This window comes from Grammomys surdaster, unplaced genomic scaffold, assembly GCF_004785775.1.
Source record: "Grammomys surdaster isolate TR1022 unplaced genomic scaffold, NIH_TR_1.0 125985, whole genome shotgun sequence".
NCBI lineage: Eukaryota > Metazoa > Chordata > Mammalia > Rodentia > Muridae > Grammomys > Grammomys surdaster.
The window spans coordinates 2,275,170-2,299,633 of record NW_021620801.1 but is presented as its reverse complement, the minus strand read 5'-3'; the positions used below and the strand labels follow the sequence as shown (position 1 = coordinate 2,299,633).

The 24,464-nt window shown below is 41.0% G+C and overlaps 1 protein-coding gene across 3 annotated transcripts in view; it reads left to right on the top strand.

The window, feature by feature from the left end:
- Zc3h13 (zinc finger CCCH-type containing 13) overlaps nucleotides 1-23,247 on the top strand; it is a 55,582-nt gene extending 32,335 nt beyond the window's left edge. For 2 of the 3 annotated variants that reach the window (XM_028754252.1, XM_028754251.1), the window contains exons 9-19: nucleotides 1,057-1,364; nucleotides 2,672-3,349; nucleotides 3,793-3,984; nucleotides 6,886-7,492; nucleotides 9,095-9,198; nucleotides 9,512-10,702; nucleotides 11,171-11,683; nucleotides 15,014-15,166; nucleotides 16,187-16,387; nucleotides 18,151-18,314; nucleotides 22,403-23,247. In XM_028754252.1, coding sequence (XP_028610085.1) covers nucleotides 1,057-1,364; nucleotides 2,672-3,349; nucleotides 3,793-3,984; nucleotides 6,886-7,492; nucleotides 9,095-9,198; nucleotides 9,512-10,702; nucleotides 11,171-11,683; nucleotides 15,014-15,166; nucleotides 16,187-16,387; nucleotides 18,151-18,314; nucleotides 22,403-22,573 — 4,282 coding nt within the window. In that variant the 3' untranslated portion in view covers nucleotides 22,574-23,247. The remainder of the gene's footprint in view (nucleotides 1-1,056; nucleotides 1,365-2,671; nucleotides 3,350-3,792; nucleotides 3,985-6,885; nucleotides 7,493-9,094; nucleotides 9,199-9,511; nucleotides 10,703-11,170; nucleotides 11,684-15,013; nucleotides 15,167-16,186; nucleotides 16,388-18,150; nucleotides 18,315-22,402) is intronic. The other variant, XM_028754253.1, reaches the window with a different exon arrangement.
- The last annotated feature ends 1,217 nt before the right edge of the window (nucleotides 23,248-24,464 follow it).

Below are 24,464 nucleotides of genomic sequence, written 5' to 3'. Positions count from 1 at the left end.
GAAAGAGTGAAACCCACAACTTCAGTCCTTTTGAAAGTTATTCTGGCTATTTGAGCTCTCCAAAGTTTCTGTGTAAATTTTAGGATAAATTGGTTTTTTTTGGTAAGAATAAAAAAGCTATTGGAATTTTAAATGGCATTGTTGTAGGTTGTTTTCATTAGTGTGAGGAGCTTAATAAATCTAATCCATAAACACAGATGTCTCATACTTGTTTCTTGTTTTGTTCATTTCTTTCAGTAGTCTTTTGCCACTTTGCTTAGATTTATTCCTAAGTATATTGTTTTGGATGCACTATATTTCCCTAATTTCCTTTTCAGATTTGTTCATTGTAGTATGCAGAGATATAGCTGATATTTCGTGTTATTTCTTCTACAACTTTACTGAACTCATTCATTCTAAGAGGCTTTTGTTTTGTTTTTGTAGAATCAAGGTTTCCTACATTCAAGATACTATCATCTACAAATAGTTTTACTTTCATTTTTTGGCCATTTGATGACATTCATTCATTCATTCATTCATTCATGGTTCAGGCCTCATGAGCTCACCCCTGTCCGTGTTAGCAAGACTCTTGGTGTCATCTTTGTTCAGGTCATGTATAGACAGTACCATTGGTGAGAACTTAGAGATGTAGTTTCTGATATTTCTAGAGATACAAACTCACAGCAAACTGCCTGATCCTCAGGCTCTTAGACTCTTTCCACTGTGGATGTATCAGTTGGGCCCGAGCTCCACAGTTCTGCACTTTGATTAGTTGTGGTCTTCTGTAGTGGTCTCTTGTGCTTTGAGTATAAGGACACATGTTTATAGTGCAGTTAGGGGTTGTGCTGGTTCAGTAAAGTTACAGGTTATAGGTTCATCTCTAAGATCTGTTTGAGAGCTTTTGTTTGCACTTGAAAATCAGTTACATTGTAATTTTACAACACTGTGAATTAGAACCTCTCCTGAGTTATTAACCTATACTTCCAGTTTTAACCTTATATCTCATCTTATTTATGCAGTTTTCCTTAGCTGGACGTGAACACTCTTAAACAAGCTTCTTGTTGTTTTTGCTCATAGGTCTTCCTCCCCAGGACAGCACCATTCTCCTCTGTCTTCTAGACATCATTCCTCGTCCTCACAGTCGGGGTCGTCTATTCAGAGACACTCTCCTTCTCCTCGCCGGAAAAGAACTCCTTCCCCATCCTACCAGAGGACTTTAACTCCATCTTTGCGACGATCTGCCTCTCCTTATCCAACCCATTGTCTGTCTTCTCCTCAGAGAAAGCAAAGTCCTCCAAGACATCGATCTCCAATGCGAGAGAAAGGGAGGCATGATCATGAACGTACTTCACAGTCACATGATCGGCGTCACGAAAGGAGGGAAGGTAAACTCTGTGCTTTTTCATTTTTTTGTTTTGTTTGGTTTTGTTTTGTGTTTTGTGTTTTTTTGAGACAGGGTTTTTCTGTGTAGCCCTGGCTGTCCTGGAACTCACTCTGTAGACCAGGCTGGCCTCAAACTCAGAAATCCACCTGCCTCTGCCTCCCAAGTGCTGAGATTAAAGGCGTGTGCCACCACTGCCCGGCTTGTGCTTTTCTTTTTCAAAGAGTTCTTATACTTTATTTTAAAATTGCACATCCACATTTATCATTATTTAAGGACTAGAAGATTGTGTTGTGGTGAATCTTCTGTAACATGCAGGCTGCAGCAGTAGCAAAAGCTTAAATGTAGAGAAATGAAAAGTGTTAAGTATGCACTGGTGAAGACTTAAAGATATGTAAGTTGGTTCTACCTTCTGTGATATTAATGAGTACTTTTGGCCATCTGAGTGTTAAAAGTATCACTTTTTATTCCTTGATGTGTTTTTAAAAACAAGGAGAAAAATGAGCTGGGGACTTGGCTCAGTAGTAGAGCACTTGCCTAGCATTTGTGGGTCTATAATATTCAGTCCCCAGCATTACAGAACAGACAGACAGACAACCCAAGAAAGATGAAAGGAAGGAAAGCAGAAGGTAAATGACCCAAGTTTAAAAGTACCAGGGATGTTGGATTAAAGGCGGGGAGCCAGGGAAAACTTGTAGGTCAGCCAGGTCAGTGCAGTTAACCCATGCGATTTCCAGGAAAAAGATGTAAGCAATGGTTGGGAGTGTAGCCCAGTGGTAGAGCTCTTCCATGTGTGAGTCCTAGGCTTGATTCTCTAGCAGCCAGTAGAACAGTTTTCCAGATCCCTGAAAATTAAGTTCAGGCTGAGGTACTATATAGAGTAATAGCTATTATCTCTTTGTGTGCTTTGTGTGTTTGTTGTCCATATATAAACATGTTCATGTATGTGTGCACATACTTGTGCAGTTGGCTGTACACGTGTGCATGTGGAGGCCACATTGTGCATCCATCGTGTGTCTTCCTATTACTCTCTACCTTATTTTTGATACCCTCTCTCACTGAGGCTCAGCTCACTCACTGAGCAGGCTAGACAGTCCCAGGGACAGTATTGTCTTTACCTCCCTAGAATCAAGATTACAGGTGCCACCACACCTGGTTTAAGCCTGGTTTAATTTTGTCATTTACCATTATTATCTTTTTCTGTTTAAAATATGAATCTTTCTGTAATAAAATGTTAACTGTGTAAAATATATCATCTAGTTCCCTGAAACTATAAGCAGAATTAGAGTTGTTTCTAAAACTGTGTTACAGAAACTCGAGGCAAAAGGGATAGAGAAAAGGACACCAGAGAAGAGCGAGAGTCTGAACATGACCACAGGGATGACAGAGAACCACGAGACAGCCGGGACCGGAGAGACACTAGAGACCGCAGGGAACTTAGAGACTCCAGAGACATGCGGGACTCCAGAGACATGAGGGATTATAGCAGAGATACCAAGGAGAGCCGTGATCCTAGAGACTCCCGGTCAGCTCGGGATATCCATGACTACAGGGACCGTGAACCTCGGGATGCTCATGCTCGCGATGTTCGCGATGCTCGCGATGCTCGGGATATTCGGGATGTTCGGGATGTCCGGGATGTTCGAGATGTCCGGGATGTCCGAGATGTTCGGGATGTTCGGGATGTCCGAGATGTCCGAGATGTCCGAGATGTTCGGGATGTTCGGGATGTCCGAGATGTCCGGGATGTCCGGGATGTCCGGGATGTCCGAGATGTTCGGGATGTTCGGGATGTCCGAGATGTTCGAGATGGTCATCGAAAGGAGGATGTATACCAGGAAGAAGCCCGTAGTTATGGCAGAAACCACCTGAGAGAAGAGAGTTCTAGAGTTGAACTAAGGAATGACTCTAGAAATGAGTCTCGAAGTGAAATTAGAAATGACCGGATGGGCAGAAGTAGGGGGAGAGGTCCAGAGCTACCTGAAAAGGGTAAGGTTTTTGGCATGTTAGTGAACTACATCTTGTATAGTCATATAGAAAGCATTAAATATCTAAGGTTTCTTTTCTAAATGCATTATTATTTATATTTATTGTTAGAATTTTATGAGAATAATTTGCAGTCAGTTGAATTCCGTGTTGGAATTACTAACTTGAGCAGAAAAGCCTAAGGGAAATTGGATAAGTCATGCCCACTATACTTAGTAATGTAGAACACTATGAAAATTGTCTTCAGACAGTTTGGGTTCTCTGACCAATGTAGTTTTTGCTTGTTTGTTTGTTTGTTTGTTTGTTTGTTTTTCTAACAGTGTTCCCAACATTTTAGAGTATAAATAAATAAATAAAACTTTATGCTGTTTTGAGGAAAGATTGTGTCTGATAAGCTTATTGCATAAGTTTATCTCTTAACTATTTTTTGAACATCCTTTGTATAGGAAGTCGAGGCACAAGAGGGTCCCAAATGGATAGCCACAGTAGTGGCAGCAACTACCATGACAGCTGGGAAACTCGAAGTAGCTATCCTGAAAGAGACAGATACCCTGAGAGAGACACTCGAGATCAAGCAAGGGATTCTTCCTTTGAGAGAAGGCATGGAGAAAGAGACCGTCGGGATAACAGGGAACGAGGTTTGTCGAGTAGAGATGTGTCCTTTAGTGCTTAACAGCTGGGGAAATTGTTCTTTCAGTTGATACCAAGTCACATTTAACACGAAATGTAGTTTAGGATCTATACTTGGTAATGTATTTGAAGCTATTCATTTGATCTTTGTGTGGTATAAGATTGTATTATTAGCTACCAGCACCTAATAAAAACATCTAAAGAACTAGGGTTGCCCTATTGCATGTGGTAGGTAGCTCCTTAAAGAATGTAGGTTATTGTATTTCTTTGCCAGGTAAACCTCTACAGTTGAAGGACCTGGTTACTCATAATTAGCTGTTGCAGTAATTTTACAGAGTGTCAGAGATCAGCTAAATAAGTGGGGAAACTGAGAAAGCAGGGCAAGTGTGGGGATAGGGCTGAGTGTCCGGAAAGTCAGGATGCTTGTATTCTGTCCTGAGATTCCATGCTTGCTGTAGCTAATTATTTTGTATATCTCAAGTAGAAATTTCCTGATAATCTATTAGATGATCTTACAAATCAGTGTTGAAGTTGGATCACTAGAAAGCACATAGGATTAGATGCAGAATAGAATCTCTTTGATACTATCTACTGACTTTAGAGTTTTTATTAAACATCATGAAAAGATATTTTCGCAAAGATGTGTAAAGGTAAGAGAAGCAACTAGCTTTGCAAGTTGATAAACGAATTCTATTGAGAATAAAGAGTAGGTACAAATTCCCGGAGATGAGTAGTACTTTATCATGTCCCAGAGTATGAGAGAAACTGGTGTGGCTGTAGTTTGGTGAGCAGAGGGAAAACGGAGAGAGGTTAAGGGGTGGATATAGGCTTAGGTGTACTTTGTCTCACTTTCATACAGACAGACAGCTGAGATGGGATGTTTGCCAGGACTATGTAAAGTTCTGTTAGCCAAAGTAACAATTCTTTGGAATATCATGAATGCTCCCTTAAGTAAAGAGAATGTGTCGGCTTGCTGGAAGGAACAGTGAGAAAGAGTAGAATGGTGTGGTGGCGTAAGCAGCCATATAGGCCTAAAAGACTCATCTGCTCTCAGGTAGCAGTGAGGCTGGAGTGTGGTCCCCTGTAAGTTGTAGCCAGGCAGCTGGAGCAGAAGACTAAAGAGGGCCTGTAGCACAGGCTGTAAACAACCTCTAGGCCAGACTGGAATGGTCAGAGTTAATTGCTTTTCACTACCTACAAGTAGCTGCTCTTAAGCATGGCAGTCTGAGTTTCTATGAGAAATATACATCTGCTTGGGAAACTGAAGGCAAAGATATGACCACTTAGACTGTTGATGATCTCATCCTCGGACAGAACTGAGGAAGTTCTGCATGAATGTGGCAACTGTAGAGACGGGGACTGGAAAACAAGAGTTAGAATGACATCAATGTACCTATGTAGAATGGGATTGGAAAACATGAAAGCACAGCTTTGAAGAATACATTTTGGGGGAGAGATCAGAAGGAAGACAGTTTGGCAAGTTACTGTAGCATTTGTAGATCCTTTGTGGTTTCCTTTAAGATGGGAAGTTAGGTTGGGATTATAAAGGTTTCATCTGCTCTTAAAATGACTGGAGTCCAGCTTCTGGTGCTACTGTACCAGAGGTTACTGATAAATTACCAAATTGGTTTTTTGGTTTTGTTTTTTCAGGTTGTTTCTTAATGGTGATTTTGGTTATAACTACTAAATGAGAAATTTCCCCTAAACATAGATCTGCTGCAAAAAAAGTTATGATACAATAGATCCATTTAAAGCTGTAATGGATTTCAGCAAAAGTAACAAAGAGTGACAAAAACCAACTCTTGGTTCTGATATGTCTTGATTAACTGGCAAAGTTACCAGAGTCACTTCCTCCATTGGGACTGTTAAGACTCAGTAGGGCTTCACTGTGTTTGAGCTTTAAACTTGTATGAACTTTTGAAAGGGACCTGTAAACTCTATTGAGGAATTTAGAGAGTCTTGTACTGTTTGCTTTGTTTTTATCAGGCATAAGCAAATTCAAGTTACTATGTTGAACCTAGAAATATTCTAATACTATCTGCTTAACAGACATTCTTGTTGCCAGCCTGTTGAGCACACTGTAGCATGGTTTATTGATCACCCAACCAGTAAACATTGTTATACAGTTTGAGAGTAGTCTCCAGAGTCCAGTGTCCTAGGCCCCGTGGCTGTGTGCAGAGAAGAGCCTGTGCCATTCACCAATGCAGTTTTGATCACAGGCTAGTTTCCTGTTGAGTAGCATGCATCCAGTTTCTCTCTGGGACTTGTGTGAGGAGTGGAGGAGGGCAATACTTAAGAGCAATGAGTCAATTATTTTAAATGCATCGATATGTATTTGTAGATTTAATAATTTTAAGGTTTTTAGACATCAGTGCCCCAAATTCTAGCTTATTAAGAATTAATATTGCAGCCATAAGTTTTAAACATTGGTTTGTTCTTTATTTTCTCATATTATAGCTGTGTTTTGGTGTGTATATATTTGGGGCTGAAATTAGAGATGTGACTTAAAGGGACATTTTTTTTCCTTCAGCGCCTATGTTCTACACCTCCTGCTGCCCCTATCCTTTGCCACCAGTGCTCTCAGGTCCTGCTGGGTGCACAGAGAAGATAAGAGGTGAAGGGTAGAGATGGCAGGATTGAGGTGGGGTTGAAGGACTGGGCTGCCGGCAGGGTAGTGCGAGCATGCAGGGTTAAATCAAGGATGTTGGTGGGAAGCAGGAAGCAAGATAGCAAGAGGGCAAATGAGCATCATCTTTAAGAAAGTAGTTTTGAAGGTTCAGATATAAGTACAGTACTTGATCTATACTTTGTTGCTACTGTGACCTGATACTTCATACTCAAATAACATTTAAGACTTCCTATAGGATATCTGACAAATCAATCACTGACAAACTTGATTTTTATTGTAGATCAAAGACCAAGCTCACCTATTCGCCATCAGGGAAGGAGTGAGGAGCTTGAGCGAGATGAAAGAAGAGAGGAACGAAGACTAGACAGAGTGGATGAGAGACGAGACGAAAGGGTCAGAGACAGAGATAGGGATCGAGAGCGAGAAAGGGAGAGGGAGAGAGAGCGGGAACGAGAGCGGGAGCGAGAAAAGGAAAGAGAAAGAGAATTAGAAAGAGAGAGGGCTAGAGAGCGGGAAAGAGAGAGAGAGAAAGAGAGGGAGAGGGAGCGAGAACGAGAAAGAGATCAGAGAGATCGTGACCATGATCGAGAGCGAGAAAGAGAGAGGGAGCGAGAGAGGGAAAAAGAACGGGAGCGAGAGCGAGAAGAAAGAGAGAGGGAGAGAGAAAGGGAACGGGAACGGGAGAGAGAGAGGGAACGGGAGCGGGAGAGAGAGAGGGAACGGGAGCGGGAGAGAGAGAGGGCCAGAGAAAGAGAAAAAGAACGAGAACGTCAAAGAGAGTGGGAAGATAAAGACAAGGGACGCGATGACCGGAGGGAGAAGCGCGAAGATGTTCATGTTCGAGAAGACAGGATCCCCAGAGACAGCCATGAGGAGAGGAAGTCCAAGTAAGGAGGGTGGGACCCTCAGTTCAGAGAGGGCGCCCGGGGTTTGTGGGTGTTCAGTGTTTTCTTTGCTCCACTTGGCACTGCAGAGTACTTCATGTGTGTGCATGGATATACTGTACATATGTTTATTTGGTGCTTAAAATCTTTGGAGTTGTCTAGAAAAATAATTCCGAGTTCTATTTATGGATCCCAGGTGTCTATTTCTGCTCTCTTTCTCTCTCCATTTTAGTAATGAATGCACCAGGCTGTAGGTGACACATGCCTTTAATCTCAGCACTCATGGGGCAGAGGCAGGTGGAGCCAAGGCTGCATAGAGAAACCCTGTCTCAAACAAACAAACAAACAAACAAACAAAGAATAATGAATGCAAACCTCAGATATTGTAGGCAAATGGACATTTTTCTTGAATTTTGTCTCCTAAGACTAAAAATTTTAAGTCTTTATCTGTTATATGGTTCCATGATTTGATTACTATTTTTCATGGGTCTATTGTCTTACAGTAGAAAGTTTTTCTGATTTTTTTTCATGTCTAACCTACCTAAAAATTGAACCTAGAAATTTAGGAATGATGCTAAGCAAACAGTAGTTAAATGGGACTAATACCTTTATATTTTCATTGCTTGTTTGTCTCGGTGCCTTGAACTTACCTACAGCTTTTTAGGAAAACTTTGTTTTGTGTAGTTTTGCTGAGTTACTATAGTGTTTGTTTTATTATTCTAATTTCAGGTTTTCTTAAAAGAAATTTAAACGGTTCATATGGTCATATGAATGACCCTGTTCATATGGTCACTCATCTATGTAAGGAACTGTTCCTTCTTACCATTTGACCCTGATTAGAAACAGTATTAACTCTTAAAACTTTAGAATTTAATGAAAAAAAAGTCAGAATTTAATGAGCATATAAGATAACACTAGAATAATTTACCCAGGGTGTTTAAGCCACTAAGTTGAAGTTTAGTTACAAAAACAAATCCTAGTAAGCACATGGAGTATCTTTTTTGTTCTTGTTGTTTGTTCGCTATTAAAGCAAGTGATTTAGTTCTTTGAAAATAAAAGGAATTTTTATAATGTAACTAACTTTAGTCACATAAGAAGGGCTTTTCCTTTTTCTTTCAATTTCAGACAAGAGAACTTTGATTTGGGGACTGTAAGGAACTTACTTAGGTTGCATGAAATTAATGTGGCTGTAAGTCACACTCATAGCTTTTTAACTCTTAAGTAACTCTAGACTTCCCTTACCCCTCTTCTCGGCATGAGGCAGCATATAAATTGATAAGTTGTATTACAGAATACATTATTGATTTTTCTGTTGTATGTTACTAGCTTGGAGTATTTTGATCTGGCAAGTTTCCCATGAGTGTTTGTATGTGAAGAGAGGAATGTCCCTGTGGATTTTTAACTCACAGATGTATAGTTTAGCAAATGAAGTAAAAGAAATTTTATTAAAAGCCCAGATGTCCTTTCTGAGTATAGCTCTGACAGCGCTACTTTACTGTGATTGTACATTCTACTAATGTGAAGGAATACTGGTAAAAAGCAGAGTACAGAAGTCATTTTTTTTCCTTATGTGGAACTTCATAACTTGTATTTGTCCAAATTTAGGAAGCGCTATAGAAATGAAGGGAGTCCCAGCCCCCGGCAGTCCCCCAAGCGCCGGCGGGAGCATTCTCCTGACAGTGACACCTACCACAGTGGGGATGACAAAAGTGAGTAGTCATGTTCTGTCTGTATGTGCTCATTGTAGCCACGAGTCCATCCTCTCTGACTGATGAGGCAGACCTTTTTAAATGCTCTTGTTCCATGCTGCTAAATGTTTCCTTATGTGAATGGAGTGCATTAGGATCCTGTTTTTACACCAGGTTTTACACCTGTTTTTGCATTTTTCCTAATATTGGTTGTTAGACATGTGTTTTTATTTTTATTGCCATTTTGAAATGAAAACTGAGTTTGAAGTTTAAACGTGTTATGTTCTATTTACTGACCTGCTGAAGATGTGACTACTTTTATACTTTTGTATAGATGAAAAGCATAGACTCTTGAGCCAGGTTGTACGACCACAGGAAGCTCGTTCTCTCAGCCCGTCCCACCTCACAGAAGACAGGCAAGGTAGATGGAAAGAGGAGGATCGGAAATCAGAAAGAAAGGAGAGTTCAAGGCGCTACGAAGAGCAAGAACTCAAAGAGAAGCTTTCTTGTGGCGACAGGCAAAGGGAGCAGGCAGAAAGCTTGGACGGCTCGAGAGTGCGCGCGCAAGACCTCCTCAGCCATCGCCAGGCCGATGACCGGGACCGAGACGGGTCTGATCGAGCCCATGATGAAAAGAAAAAAGCAAAAGCTCCGAAGAAACCTGTAAAGAAAAAGAAGGAGGAAGATGTCGGAATAGAGAGGGGCAACCTTGAGACACATGAGGATAGTCAGGTGTTTTCACCAAAAAAAGGACAGAAGAAGAAGAACATTGAAAAAAAGCGTAAAAGATCCAAAGGTGATTCTGATGTTTCTGACGAAGAGGCAGCCCCACAGAGTAAGAAGAAGAGAGGTCCGCGCACACCCCCTCTGGCCATCAAGGAGGAGCTGATTGACATTTCCACTGACAAGGATGGCATCCTCGAGGATCCACTGAAGAAAGAAGATACAGCCTTCAGTGACTGGTCCGATGAGGATGTGCCTGACCGCACAGAGGGCATGGAAGCCGAGCACACCGCAGCCACCGCCACTCCTGGTAGCACCCCTTCCCCACTGTCTTCACTTCTCCCTCCTCCGCCCCCTGTGGCTACTGCCAGTACTGCAGCCTCTGCTCTTGCCTCCTCAGCTAGTTCTGCAACCACCTCTGCCACCACCTCAAGCTCTGCTGCCCCCTCCATTACCAATGGCAGTGAAGACTCACATAGAAAGTGCCACAGGGCACGGGGGGAGAAGGTAGAGGTGTCTCATGTGACCCTGGAAGACGCACCACATCGCAAGCTGGTGGATCAAAAGAGAAGCAGCAGTCTCGGAAGCAATCGAAGTCACCGCAGCCACACCTCTGGTCGCCTACGCTCCCCATCTAATGACTCTGCACATCGAAGTGGGGATGACCAGGGTAGTCGAAAGAGAGTGCTCCATAGTGGCTCCAGAGACAGAGAAAAAACAAAAAGCCTAGAAATCACAGGAGAGAGGAAATCTAGGATCGATCAGTTAAAGCGTGGAGAACCCAGTCGAAGTACTTCTTCAGGTAATAAAGTTTAATTGTAGTCCTGTTGTTTTCTTATGAAGAAACAGATGCAGTGGAGTGTTCACATCGGGCTCTTAGTGGTATGGTACTCATCGGACTTACGTATTTTAACTATCTTTCTTTCCACCTGCAGCCAGTGCTACCTTTCTGATCATAGGAAATATGATAGGAAAGGAACTGAAGACTAGAAAAATCAGCTGTATCAGTGCCTAGGCTTGTTGGTGTGTGTTACAGATGCTTTGTCTATAGTGAAAATAGACAAGGACAGTTGAGAAACTGTTTTAATTAGCACTGTAATTAAAAAGTAAATTTTTCCTTAAAATGAGTTTGGATGTATGGGATTACAGATGTAGAAATATAAAGTATACAAAGAGAACGAGTAGAAAAGTTATAAATTGTGAGGAACTGTAAAATAAACATTCTGCTCTTGTTCCTTGTGTTAACTTGACACATGTGCACTTGCTTTAGATCGCCAGGATTCCAGAAGCCACAGCTCAAGAAGAAGCTCTCCTGAGTCGGATAGACAGGTTCACTCAAGGTCAGGGTCATTTGACAGTAGAGACCGACTTCAAGAACGAGATAGGTATGAGCATGACAGAGAGCGGGAGAGGGACCGGAGAGACCCTAGACAGAGGGAATGGGACCGGGAAGCTGATAAAGAGTGGCCACGGACCAGAGACCGTGATAGACTTCGGGAGCGAGAGAGAGACCGAGACAAAAGGAGAGACTTGGACAGAGAAAGAGAGAGACTGATTGCTGACCCCATGGAAAGGGACAGAGAACGAGATAGGACTTTTGAGACGTCTCAGTTGGAATCTGTGAAACGAAGTGAAGTCAAATTGGAGAGTGAACACGAGAGAGATCTGGAAGGCAGCTCCCGGGACTCCGTGGCCTTGGACAAAGAAAAGATGGACAGAGACCTGGGGTCGGTGCAGGGGTTTGAAGATGTGAGTAAAGCTGAGAGAGCAGAGAGTCTGGAAGGTGAGGGCGCCGCTCTTCTGTTGTATTCCCCCATTCCTTTTCCAGTTTTCTGCAGGCTGGCGTTTTCTGTTAAAGTCGTCCATGAATAAATAGACGAATTGACTGCGTTCTGTTACAGTGGGAGTAGGTGGGTGAGGGAGCCTGTGAGAGTAAAGGTGTGTTCATCTCAGTAGTCTTGTCTGAGCGACTTCCTCAGAGAGCTTAATGAGGCAAAGAAGCAATGAGTCAGGTCGAAGGTAGGAGCGGAAATCAGAACAGTCACGTCCATCACTGCCTACAAGCTGGAGTAAAGATCACCTAGCTGCATTACTTATAGCCTGTAATAACATCACAGCTTATTCTTACATGTTAAAACTTCCCAGCTCAGCATGCTGGCTCACACCTGTAGAGCCGTCACCAGGAAGGAAGGCTGAGGCCGGAGAATCAGGTTCCAGTCAGCCTGGTCTACAAAGCAAGACCTTGTCTCAACATGTGACAAAAATTGAAGCAAAGCATTAACTAGCCATTAGTGGTTCCTGTTTGCTAGGGCAGTAGAAAAAGAACATGTTGTAACCCCGCTCCCTAAAACTGTTGGATGGCAGATAACTGCAGAACCCCGATGGCACTCTCTGCTCTTCAGTTAGAATACAGGACCACATGAGCTACGTGATCTAGTCAGAGGCAGTCTTAAGCCCACGGAGCCTTATTCTCCACTGTCTCTCCCACTGTACCAGACAAACTGACTCACTGTAGGGGTGAGGGGATAGTGACTTTAGTCAAAAGAAAGTTATTACAGCCAGTTCAGTTTGTTACAGTTCAATTCAATTTAGTTATGCAGAAAATCTAAACTTCCTTTAAAACCATAACTCATGATTTCATGGTTTTTATACTCAAAATTGAGGTGAAATGTGATAAGAAAGAAAGCTAAGGTAAAAATGTCTAAGTCAAGAGTGTGTGTGTGTGTGTCTGTGTGTGTGTGTGTGTTTAAAATAGGTGTTACTAAACTACCTAATCAGAATACCAAGAGATGTAAACAGTCACTTTTTAAATCAGTAGATTTTACTCTAGATCAAATGCTGTCATATGACAGCTTAAAAATAATAAGATATCATTGTTACGAACTCATGCCCAGACCACAGACAAACTGACTCCAGCATGTCTGGTCTCAGCCTCCTTCAGCCTCCTTTTCCCCTTGTCCTTTCTTTCTCACTCTAACAAAAAGCCGTGAGGTATTACTTGCCTTCTGAAACTTTCCCTGCTAAATGCAGCTGCGCTGTGAGCCTCCACTATGCTGTATCAGATGACGATCACATGGTTTCCTCCTGTTGATGACTCAACACTTCCATCCTTTGTCATCAGGATTATGTCGGAAAACACCGTGCTGTCCGTGCTCGGCCTGTGTGTGCACTCTCACCTAAGAGTTCTTGGTGAACTCTATTTCAGGTTAACAGGAGATGGCTTCTGAGAATTCTTTGAAAATTCTGCCTCATAGACTCTCCAATTTTACTGTCTGAATTTATGTCATTGTTCTGACATAACTTTTCATTCCAACTCAATAGATTATTAAGTTTTGTTTTCTTTGGATTTTTTTGTTTGATTGTTTTGTGTTGCTGTATAATAGCATTGGCCTGTATAGTAAAATTTAGAAGGATGGATTGTTACGTCTGTTGGTTGTATAACTTCCGGTATGTCTATTTTTCCATTTAACAAAACATCTAAGTTTTCATCACATTACATTATCATCTCAGTTTTGAGTCCAAGTAGCATCGGGTCACAAGTTATGGTTCTAATGGAAGTGCAGCCTTGGGATGTAACTGAATATAATTGAACTAGTCATTATAATAGATCTTTTAGGACTGGAGTCACTGTCTTCATCCTGAATATATCATTTCTTTACTAGTATTTAGAAATGAATCATTTGCTGTATCCCGTAAATATTTTACTCAGCTTATGGTAGAAAAAAGTGAGATAAACTTGTGTGTACATTTATTTTTAGAAATCTATTAGTATAGTATTAGAATTGTTTGCCTTGGAGACGAATCGGTGGGGATATTGAGAAAATACAGAATTTTATAGTAAACTAATCAGTAAAGCATTATTGGGGGAGGAGACTGCTGTGGGAGAGGCTCAGGAAGCCATGGTGGTGCAACTTCCATGAGACCTGAGCTTTTCAGTGATGCACATGCCGAGTCACAGAGCATAGAGATGTAATTGGTCGAGAAGGTATAAAATCCTAGGTCACACTTTTCCTTGTTAGGACCAGCTTCGTCGCTCAGCATGGCTAAAGAAGGGCTTGTTTGCAAGTCCACGAAGGTGTCCTGCAGTGGCCTCACAGCCAGCAGTGGCTGCTGTTACTGCAGAGCACAGAGCACAGAGCACACAAAGGGATTGTCTTTTGAAAAGTAGAAAAACTATTAGAATTATTAGAATTACTTTATAGCCTCAAACTTTTTATGCTGCAGATGAATACCCATGAGCCTGTTGTTACAGTTTGAAAACAAGGGTTATAGATCCATAAAATATGTAGCTTAGAAATAATTAAGTATATTTATAGTTTGGGGACTAGGTTTACAACTAACTCAGCAGGAAATAAAAGCTTAGCCAGGGAATAGTTGAGAGGAAAGTCAATAAAAAAAATAGGATTTATACTACTGAAGGCAACAAAAACACTTTGATAGTATATTACAGCAGTCTTCCAAAATTTTTATTCAGTAAGGAAAACATTGAGACAGAGAAGCGGAATAGAGAAGTAGTGGAAATTAAATGCATTCTCACATTCGTGCCTCACTTTTAGAAAGTTCGTATGCGCTAGATAGCATAGACTAAGATTTGAGCTTATACTGTAGTTTGAAATAGGTTTGCAAGTTTTTAAAATGAGTTTATTTGGGTAAAGAATTACTATAGCCTTTAGAAATTAGATTTTTCTCAATGTTCAGGTGTTATTATTGAAAATTAACACACAAAAAGAAGGCATGAACTAGAACTAGGAAGGGACGTGTTGAAGAAGAGCTCCAGCAGAAGGAATGGGGAGGAAGGGAGGCAGGGTGAAGTGGTTCGGTTGTGCTCATGCAGGAGCTATCAGGACAGCGACCTACTCAGCAGTACTTCTAGGATGGTAATTGTGGCCTCACAGCACATTCGCATATTGCTGCTGGATTGTTAAGAATGTGACTAGTAAAAATTTTCAGGTTAATTTATCAAGTGTTTCACTAAGAAATGTAGGTTTCTGGTTAAAAAAAAAAAAAAAAAAAACCCGTTTCATGGCTTTTTATTGTGCCCAGTGCTGTTTGCCTTTTAATTCCACTTTTAGTTTTTATTTATTTTTTAAATGAGCCTCTTTTGTCCGTTTAGCAGGAGATGATGAATCCAAGTTAGATGATGCACATTCCTTAGGATCTGGTGCTGGGGAAGGCTATGAGCCTATCAGTGATGACGAGCTGGATGAGATTCTGGCAGGGGATGCAGAAAAGAGAGAGGACCAGCAGGAAGAGGAGAAGATGCCAGGTAATGCACTACCAAGCTCAGAAGAAGTGCAGTATGGATGGGGTAAATGTGTGCTTTGTTCTGTTCCGTGCTCTAAGAGGTGGGAAGGGGCTCTTAGCTCTTCCCAGTAAAAGAATGGTACAGTGTGTATTCTTAATTGGCATTCCCTGGGAAAGCGTGTCCTAGGGAAGAGCAGAACTGTAAGATTTCTTTCCCAGAGTTTAAGCTTCATATTATCTCACCCAGAACCTCGGCAAATCCCAGCTGCTTGCCAGTGTCCAACATGGCAGGTATGTGGTGCAAGACCTCACAACTGTTGTGGACTCAGCCAACTTTTTAAATAACTTTCAAAAATAGAGATAGCTGAAGTTTGAGCACACTTGATACAGTTCCTTTTCTGAGATGTATCCATTCCATGACTATTGTCCTTACTGTGCTGTGTACTTGAGTGAAGCAACACCCTCAACCTCAGGGAACCAGCCACCTCACGAGCAACTGTTTAGTTTTTGAGACAGGATCTCATGTAGTCAGCCCAGGCTGACTTCAAACCCCCTGTGTAGCTGAGGCGACCTCTCACTCTCCTGCCTGTGCCTCCCCAAGCCCTAGGTTATAGGCATGTACCCCATGCCTGTTTTGTTGTTTCATTTTCTTATTGTTCTTATGATAAGGAGTTACTTGGCTTGGTCTGGATCTCTATAATATTTTTATTTCATTTGACCTTTATTTCCTAACATATAGATGTGATTTGTCACATCCTCTTCAGTAGATTATTTGCTATGTTACTAGTTACTGGATTACTCTTTTACATTCAGTCACTTATCTTTTTGTTGGGTGGGCATATGCCACAGGGCATGTGTGGCACTCAGAGGAACAACTTTTGCTAGTCAGTTCTCCTTCCTCCACATGGGTTCCAAGAGTCAGGCTGAGGCTGACAGCTCTGACTGCAGGCACCTTTACCTGATGAGCCACCCCGCCAGCCTCAGACAGCAGGTTCTTGGTATAAATAAAGTCCTGTTCTTTCATTCTTTAACTTTTTTACAGACCCATTAGATGTGATAGATGTGGACTGGTCTGGACTAATGCCAAAGCATCCAAAAGAACCGAGAGAGCCTGGGGCTGCACTCTTAAAGTTCACACCTGGAGCCGTCCTGCTACGAGTTGGGATTTCTAAAAAATTGGCTGGTTCTGAGCTCTTTACCAGAGTTAAAGAAACATGTCAACAACTTGTAGAAAAACCCAAAGGTAACTTTATTTTGCCTTTACTGTACAACATGCTGTAACTATTAGTGTGCTCTTGGGAAGGATTCCGTTGGGTTGTCTTGTAGAACGTGTGCTCCAGGAACTTTTAAGGAGTTATTTATATTATTTAAGTTCAAGGAAAGCTTAGTTCTGAGAAGAAAAAAAAAACAGTAGAAAAATAAGATAATGAACTTTCTGTATCAAAAATGTTTTTAAGGTTGAAGGTTTAGCTCAGTGGCTGAGCGTAAGCAGGAGGCATTAGACTCAATTGAAGCATCACAGAAAAGAGGAAATTGCTTTTTAACACAGAAGTTCAGGTGTCAGAATACACAGAGCTTTGCCCACAGCTAAACAGAACACTTCATGAAGTTGATATTTTTCTTCCTAAGCAAATAATGGATGACTTCACAACCTTATCACCTGGTAACAAGCAGAAGAATGGACCCAAATGCAAAGTCTAGGTTAAATCTTTAATAGAATGGTTTCGCTTGGTGGATAGGGTCGCTGATCTGTAATCCAGACAACACCTTGCTTGTCACCTAGTTGCTCTCCGTTCCTGTGAGCTGTAGTTGAAGTAGTCACACCACCAAGGTGTTTGGACGGCAGAGAAGAGCAGACCAGTTACTACAGGGAGGACACTGAGACAGTGCCTGCAATAGAGCAGCGTTATGCCTTGACCGTTAGTATTTAGTCAGAAAAGATTTCATCTGAATTATTTTTCACCTTATTACAACAACTTTTAGCAAAACTGAACCTTTTAATGTATGGATACTAGTGGTTTTGTTCTAGTGTTTGTTTTGTAGTTTACTAAAACTTTGTCAGCAAGAGGCTGAGCAGATGCTTAAACAAAGGGGAGGGAGAAGGAGTGAAGGCACCATTACTCACCACGTTTATATTGTGTCCCTAAAAGGTTTTTTTTGGGGGGGGGATAGGGGTAGGGAATTTGTTTTAAAAGTTTCATGAGCCCGTGTCCTTTTGCATAGTCAAATTTCTTAATTTTAAGACTACTAATACTGTAATTGTGAACATTTTGTAACCTGAAAAGTGACCTGAAGGGTCTTACCACAGTTTTTTCACTTTGGTTAGATCTCTGGCCCTCAGGAAATAACTCCTCTAACCCAAGGTTTTTTGTGTACTTTATCCCAGCCTAATTTTTTAATAAAAATTTCTGTGTGAGTGTTTGTGTATGCAGCTGTCTGTCTGTCTGTCTATGTGTCAGTGTGTGTATCAAGGTAAGTGTTTTTTCTTTCCTTCACATAGTTTGATTGAAAACCACACTATTGTCCCACACATTGTCCTAGGTGTTTATGTGACTGAGGCATCTGGCTAACACCTAGCTGTGCTCACAGAGGAGGTTGCAGAGGCCACCGTCTCTGCTGTGACTACGTTTGAATCTTGCTGTAGAAGAGTCCTGAGATGTAGGACTATTTAAGTGGTATTTACTGCTAGTCCAGACACTGAGTTTGACTTAAGCACTCTTGTCCTTTCTCCCAAGTCAGTAGTCAGTGGCTTTGTTCTCCCTCTAAAATCTTCTTTTGGCACATTTTAATTTAAAATAACATCACACTGTTGTTCTTATTGAGATGAACAAGGTACCTGTGTGTTGAAAGTCCTTTCATGGGGGGCTGTTGCTGCTAGCCTTGACAAGTCATTGACTACGGTTACTGCTAACTTGGGTAAATCAAAGGTTCTTGAAGTATTTAGCTAAGTCAGTGGTGACACTTCCCTTTTAGGGAAACTTAATGCATGCTTATTTTGATTGAAAGATGCAGACAGCCTTTTCGAACATGAACTAGGGGCTCTCAACATGGCTGCTTTACTTCGAAAAGAAGAGCGAGCGAGTCTTCTTAGTGACCTCGGACCATGTTGTAAAGCATTATGTTTCAGACGGGATTCTGCAATCCGGAAGCAGCTTGTGAAGAACGAAAAGGTACCACGCAGTGGTTGGTAGGAATGGTCTATTTTTCATCTTAACTGTTTTTGTGAATTTGCTTTCCTAGTCTCCCAGACACGTAAAGGAAGAATTCACATGAATGGTTGTTGTGATTGATAATTATCATTCCAAACTTCATGCACAAAAAGTTTATTGATTCTGTGAAATGTTTTGCATGTGAGAAAAGCTCCTTATGATAAGCAGACATATCAGAGTGTACATAAGTATCTAATACAGACTAATAAAGGTGATTTAAAGTCAGAAATAAGAGTTACTTCAGATTTGAGAAGGATCTGGTGAGAAATGGAAAGAGTCTTAAGTTTTTCAAAGTTGGAAACTGGGACAGTAGGTGAGTGTGGGGGACATGAGTGGTGTGACAAAAGAAACTTGGTTCTGTAAAGTTAGAAAAGCATTGACTAAGATTTTACAGAGGTCCATAGGAAAACATTGAATCATCTTTCTATAATATTGCTATAAAGAAAAATAGACAGATTTAGGTAGATTAAATTTATGAAAAACATATGACTCCTCTCTAAAGATTAAAATGAACACAGATAGGAGGAATAGGAAACTTTAGAAAGTCAAGTCTATGTGGCTAGAGAGCCAGCTCAGCAGAGTACCTACTGCTTTCCCAGAGGGCTGGGGTTCAGTTCCCAGCACTCTGTCGGGTGGCTCACAGCCACCTATAAAATTCCAACTCCAGGGGATCCAGCACCCTCTCTGGCTTCTGTGGGCACTTGTTCTCTCTTTCCCTCTCCCTTCTTCCCTTGCTCCTTCCCTCCCTCTCTGTCTCTATCTTCATCTCTCTGTCTTTTCATTTCTTCCTGTTTCTTCCACTCCTGTCTGTCTCTCCCCTCTCCTTCTGTCTGTCTGTCTGTCTGTCTGTCTACCTGCCATCTATCATCTTTCTCACATAAAATCCTGATTGAAAATGGCTTTTGAAAATTACAATCATCATCCTCCTTTGCTATTCCTGTTTTGCATGTCCTTAATATCTCTCATTCTTTTCTGCCTGGGCGCCTTCTCTCCTAGCAGCCTTTCTCAGCTCAGCATTTCTCTTGAATATTATCACCCCATCCCTAAGAATGTTTGTAGTCAGTCCTCTTTATAGTTGGGCACTAACAGCAGTCACTGTCATTCTTATTATTTCAGTTGCAAATTACACTTGCATCATGTTACGGCTGATTCTAATAATGAATTCCAGTATCTTTAGGATACTGCCCACTTTGTGTAAAATACATTTCATGGTACTTATTGGCTCCTCCCTAATATACTATTGTGTCCCTCAAATACAACTCAAAGGCCCTGAAAAGTCTCAACAAGAGTTGTTTAGAGCCTTATGCCTTATAATTTAGAGTACAGATAATTAATGGACCATCTGACACATTGTGACATTTAATGATCTTTATACATGTCTTAACTGATCCATCTGCAGGAAGAATTGTGAGCATTCAGATGTCTCAGTGTTAAAGACATCAGCAGTAGCTGGACCTGGTGAACTCTACTGTAGCTTGTGAACTCTGCTCAGGGGGAGGTAGGAAGATTTTGAGCTTGAAACCAGCCTGGGTTTCAAATAACAGCACAAGCTGAGAGAAAGGAACAGAACTGAAAAATAGGTTTAAATGTTCAACAGCCCCATGAAGAATACTGAGATTAAGTTTTTTGTCTCTATAAAAGAGAAGACTACGACAGGGCTGTATCCTGGGAGAAGAGCTAGATTATTCTTCAGTGACAAAAAGTGGAAAAACCATTAATCACATATTTGACATTGTCACTTTATAGGAGAATTACTTTGCAGTGTTTAAGTATAAAGCACCATAGGAAAAATGAGGAAAGAAACACATAACTATTGTAAATGAGTTTTAAAATCATTTTAGCATTATAACATTAGAATAACACACAGCAAATAAAAAGAAGGGAGTAATAGCAGATTAACAAAATTGGAGATAGAGGACATTTAGAAAAATATATAGTGAAACCAGAAGTTGTTTTTTATTTGTTTGTATGTTTGGTTTCTAAGAAATAATAGTTTCCTAGCTAAACTAAGAAAGAAAACACCATGAGCAGTAACAAGAAGAAAAGTTAAGATGACACTATGAATGCCATAGGTGATAGAGTAGTGAGGCCTGGGTGTGTCTCTGATAGAGGGCTCACCTGGCAAGCTCTGGGTTCAATCCTCAGCACTGAACACCAAAACAAAAGAGAAGAAAAAGTTTGCATTTAAAGTTCAGCGTAGTAACAACAACCAGGCTGAGTCCTCAGACTGCCAAGTCTGAGTAAGAAGGACTAGAAACCCTAGGCAGCTTTAGGTCTGCTTCAGTTTAGATCCTTCTAGAAGTGAAACGGCCACTCCTGACACTCAGGCTCGCAAATCTGCTAGATATCAAAACAAAACAAACACCGATTCTACACAGTGTTTCCAGAAAGACAGAAGCAGGGATCCTTCCTAGCTTATGTCACAGCTCCAGCATTTGCAAGTACCCCAAGAAAATACTGCTCATTCCCTCTCGTGTAGCCATAAAGACCCTACAAAATGTTGGGAAATCAAATCCAAGGATAAATGAAATGAATCCTGTCTCACAATCAAATATGGGTTACCCCAGGAATGAAAGACTGGCTGGTATTCTAAAATTACTCACTGTGGTCTGCATTTCAGACTAAAAAGAAAAAGAAATACATGATCATATCATGCAATAGATAAGATTAGTGTTCTCCCAAGAAACTGGTCTATAAATTTAACAAAATTCTAATAAAAATCCGACCAAGATTTTTGTACTCTTTGTAGAGATAAGCAAGCCGATTCTAGACTTTATGTGGAGCCGGGTTGTATCATTTCTGCACACACACGCACACACGCGCGCACACACACGCACACACAAATAAATGGGAGAATTTATCTATTAATTTCAAGATACTGTGAAATATACATTTAAAATAATATGGTATAGGTAAAATAATAGAATGTCAGTTAAATGGAAGTAAGTAGATTCCACAAATAGACAGACACAAATGTAACCAGTTAAGAGGGACAGGAGAGTATAAAATAGTTTCAATTTTTAAAATTAATTTTTGTTAGGAAATAATCATTTCTCTTCATAAATTGACACATTGGTTAAAAAAAAAAGCAAAGGCAAACAGTGGGAGACAGTACTTACAAATACTCATCTTAAATATCCTAAATATATGCAAATATTCTCAAGAATTAATAAAAAGTAATAGAAAAAATTTCAAAATGGTGAAATATTTAAACATAATACCAATGTGGGTAGCCATTAAGCACATGAATAGATAGATGTGTATCGTCACTAGGAATTATGGAATATAAATTAAAGCTGCAGTGAAATCCTATTTGTTACCTATCTTGTGCAGCATGCATGACTTTCAAAGGTATTATACTGTAGAGAGGAACTAACATCAGTAGGTTAGACCTGGCCTGTATTTCTGTGACATTTGGGGGACAGTAAAGCAATTGAAAGCGTCAGTGGTTGCCAGGATTAGGGTTGAGAATGTGAGGTAAATGCTTCATTGAGTAAAGACCATGTCTGTCTACCCTGTTGCCGCCATGTTTGCATGAATCTGTATGTGTATTAAACATCATAGAACTGTACGTGAAACATTACTTTATTCAGTTCTGTGGCCCAAGTGCTGCAAGACTAATAAGGAGTGAAGACTGTTTGGTTTATGAAGGAAAAATGAGGAAGAAGTGATTCTTTTCTCAGAATTTGCACTTTGTCAGGCAAAAACAAGATTGACTACGGGTGTGGCTCAGCAGAGTGGACACCAATTCATCCTTCAGAAGAATCAGAGGCTCAGCACATTCCGCCTCTTCTCTGCTCTGGTGTCTGCTTTCTCATCAGAGATGCAGATTAAATGCAGTTCATTACTCTTTGGGAGCTGTTAAGGAGCCCCGCCTTAGTAAGAGCTAAGCAGGGTGCCCACTGAAGCTTGTTTGCTTGATCTTGAACAGAATCCTAGTTTTGCTTTCGTGTCTGTGGAGTTCAGAGTCAGTGCTCAGCTGACCTTGGGGTTGGGTCCCACTGTCACCCAGCAGTGTACAGCTTGTTGCTTTTGTCTCCTCCACACAGGGAACTGTGAAGCAGGCGTACACAAACACTCCAATGGTGGACAACGAGCTGCTTCGGCTGAGTCTTCGCTTATTTAAAAGGAAGACCGCCTGCCATGTCCCTGGACAGGAAAAGCCTGAGGATGGGAAATTGGCACCGTGCAGTATCCAGCAGGAGCTATGTGTGTCCTAGGCAGAGATTGAGGACGGCCCTTTTGCATCTTCCCAGTAGTGCATAATCTTTCTTGAAGTTCTTTGGTTTGAAGATATTGCTAATTACAGAGACAGAAGAGTCACCAGCCACGTCAGAAGTGAAGAACTTCAATCTTCAGAGACACCAGTTTTGGTTCATTTAAGATTTTAAATTAATTTTTATACAGTAATTGACACTCTGGCAGAATAATGTGAAAATGTCTAGATTTAGTAATTTCATGTGTGTCTTCGTTAAAATTGAGGATTTTAAGAAACCAGGTCACCCCTGCTCTTCCAGCCTATGAGTACTTCCTATGAAATAAAAGCACTGATTTTTATTTTGGATCATCCTACAGAAACTGACCTTAGTCAGAAGGTGTGTTGATAGAAGCTTCTTCTGCACAGGCTGCAGTGCTGTGTCCAGAGCTCTGAGGAGCGCCGGCCTGGCCAGCGCCAGGAGGCAGTCTCACCACAAGAAAGTCCAAGTGGGCTTGCTTGTTTTCTTTTGAAAATTCTAAAATAAATGACTCCATGGGATTTTTTTTTTTTTTTACACATGTACATTGCTACATTATATATTGGAAGTCTTTGGACTTTTGAGTGGGGTTTAATTGTTCATTATCAGAGACTGTGTGCTATTTTATTTTTAATAAATGTATGTTCCCTTTTCTTGTTGTAGATTTTCCTTGCTCTTTATTAATCAGACTCCAGAGACCTAGAAACCCGTGTCATCAGCATTATAGTTTCATTCTTCTTCTACTTTCCTGCTTGTGTACTTAGCATTGGACATCCGCATACATGTGAGAACACTGGAGGATGTACTTCACATCCAGCTCGTAATTATGGAAGCAAAGCAAGAGTTCACAAACCTGTGATCAGGGTCAAAATCCTGCTACCTCATCTCAGTTCTGAGCTGCCTCCATCCATCCTATACTATGTAAAGTTTACTTTTTTAAATTTCAGAATAGTTTGTTCTTGTGTGTGTTTTAGCTCATGAGGTAGACTCTTGGGAGGACTTGGGATAGATGGCAAGCAGAAGAATGTGGGCAGACAGTGGTGCTGAGGTGATAACAGAGGAGATGTTCTCATTTGTTCCTGGCTTTTCATGGGTTCTGTTAAAGCCATGAGCCCGTGTTACTTCTCTCTGGCCTCGTATCCCATCTCTGAGATTGCATGGTAACGCTAGGGCAGTGTGCCTGTTCATCTTGTTGCAATAGCATGTCTTCCCAGTGAGTTATCAAGTAAGAGCCCTTTACTAACCACACAGCTGGCTGGGGTTGATGCCCAAAGAGTCAGCTTCAGAAAGAAGTTTCTCCTAGCTTATATTATATACCTTAGGCTTATGCGTTTTGTACACACTGTCATCTTTAAATCTCTGTTAGGTCCTGGCCTCAGGTTACTCTTGGAACAAATTAAACAGGCAGGAGACTACAGGTCTGGCCACTTGGGCGGATGAGAGATTTACACAGCGAAGCTACTGCCAGAATGATTTCTTAAGTACACCATTGTTATTCTTCTTGAATAGTTGTTACCCAGGGTCATCTTGCCTACCTGGTAGAATCATGCTTTTCTCAACAAGAGAAAACTGGGGGCTTTATGACAGGCCAGGACTCAACATTTGTTGTGATCCTGTGCTGCCCTTGAACTGCCTGTTAAAGGCATATTCTTTGAGGAAGGGTTTGATGGCAAGTCCACCCTGATAAGCAAACATTTATAGTCTCACATCTTAGTGTTTGCTTATCTCTAACAGGCTGGCTAACATGCTACTTTACTTTGGGATACTTTGGAAACAGGATTCCCGTAGCTGAGTTCTCCTCTCGATGTCTCCTAAGCAGATCTAGTTAATCCTTCATAACATCAATTCTGTTACATTGATTTTCTTCTAAATCAAT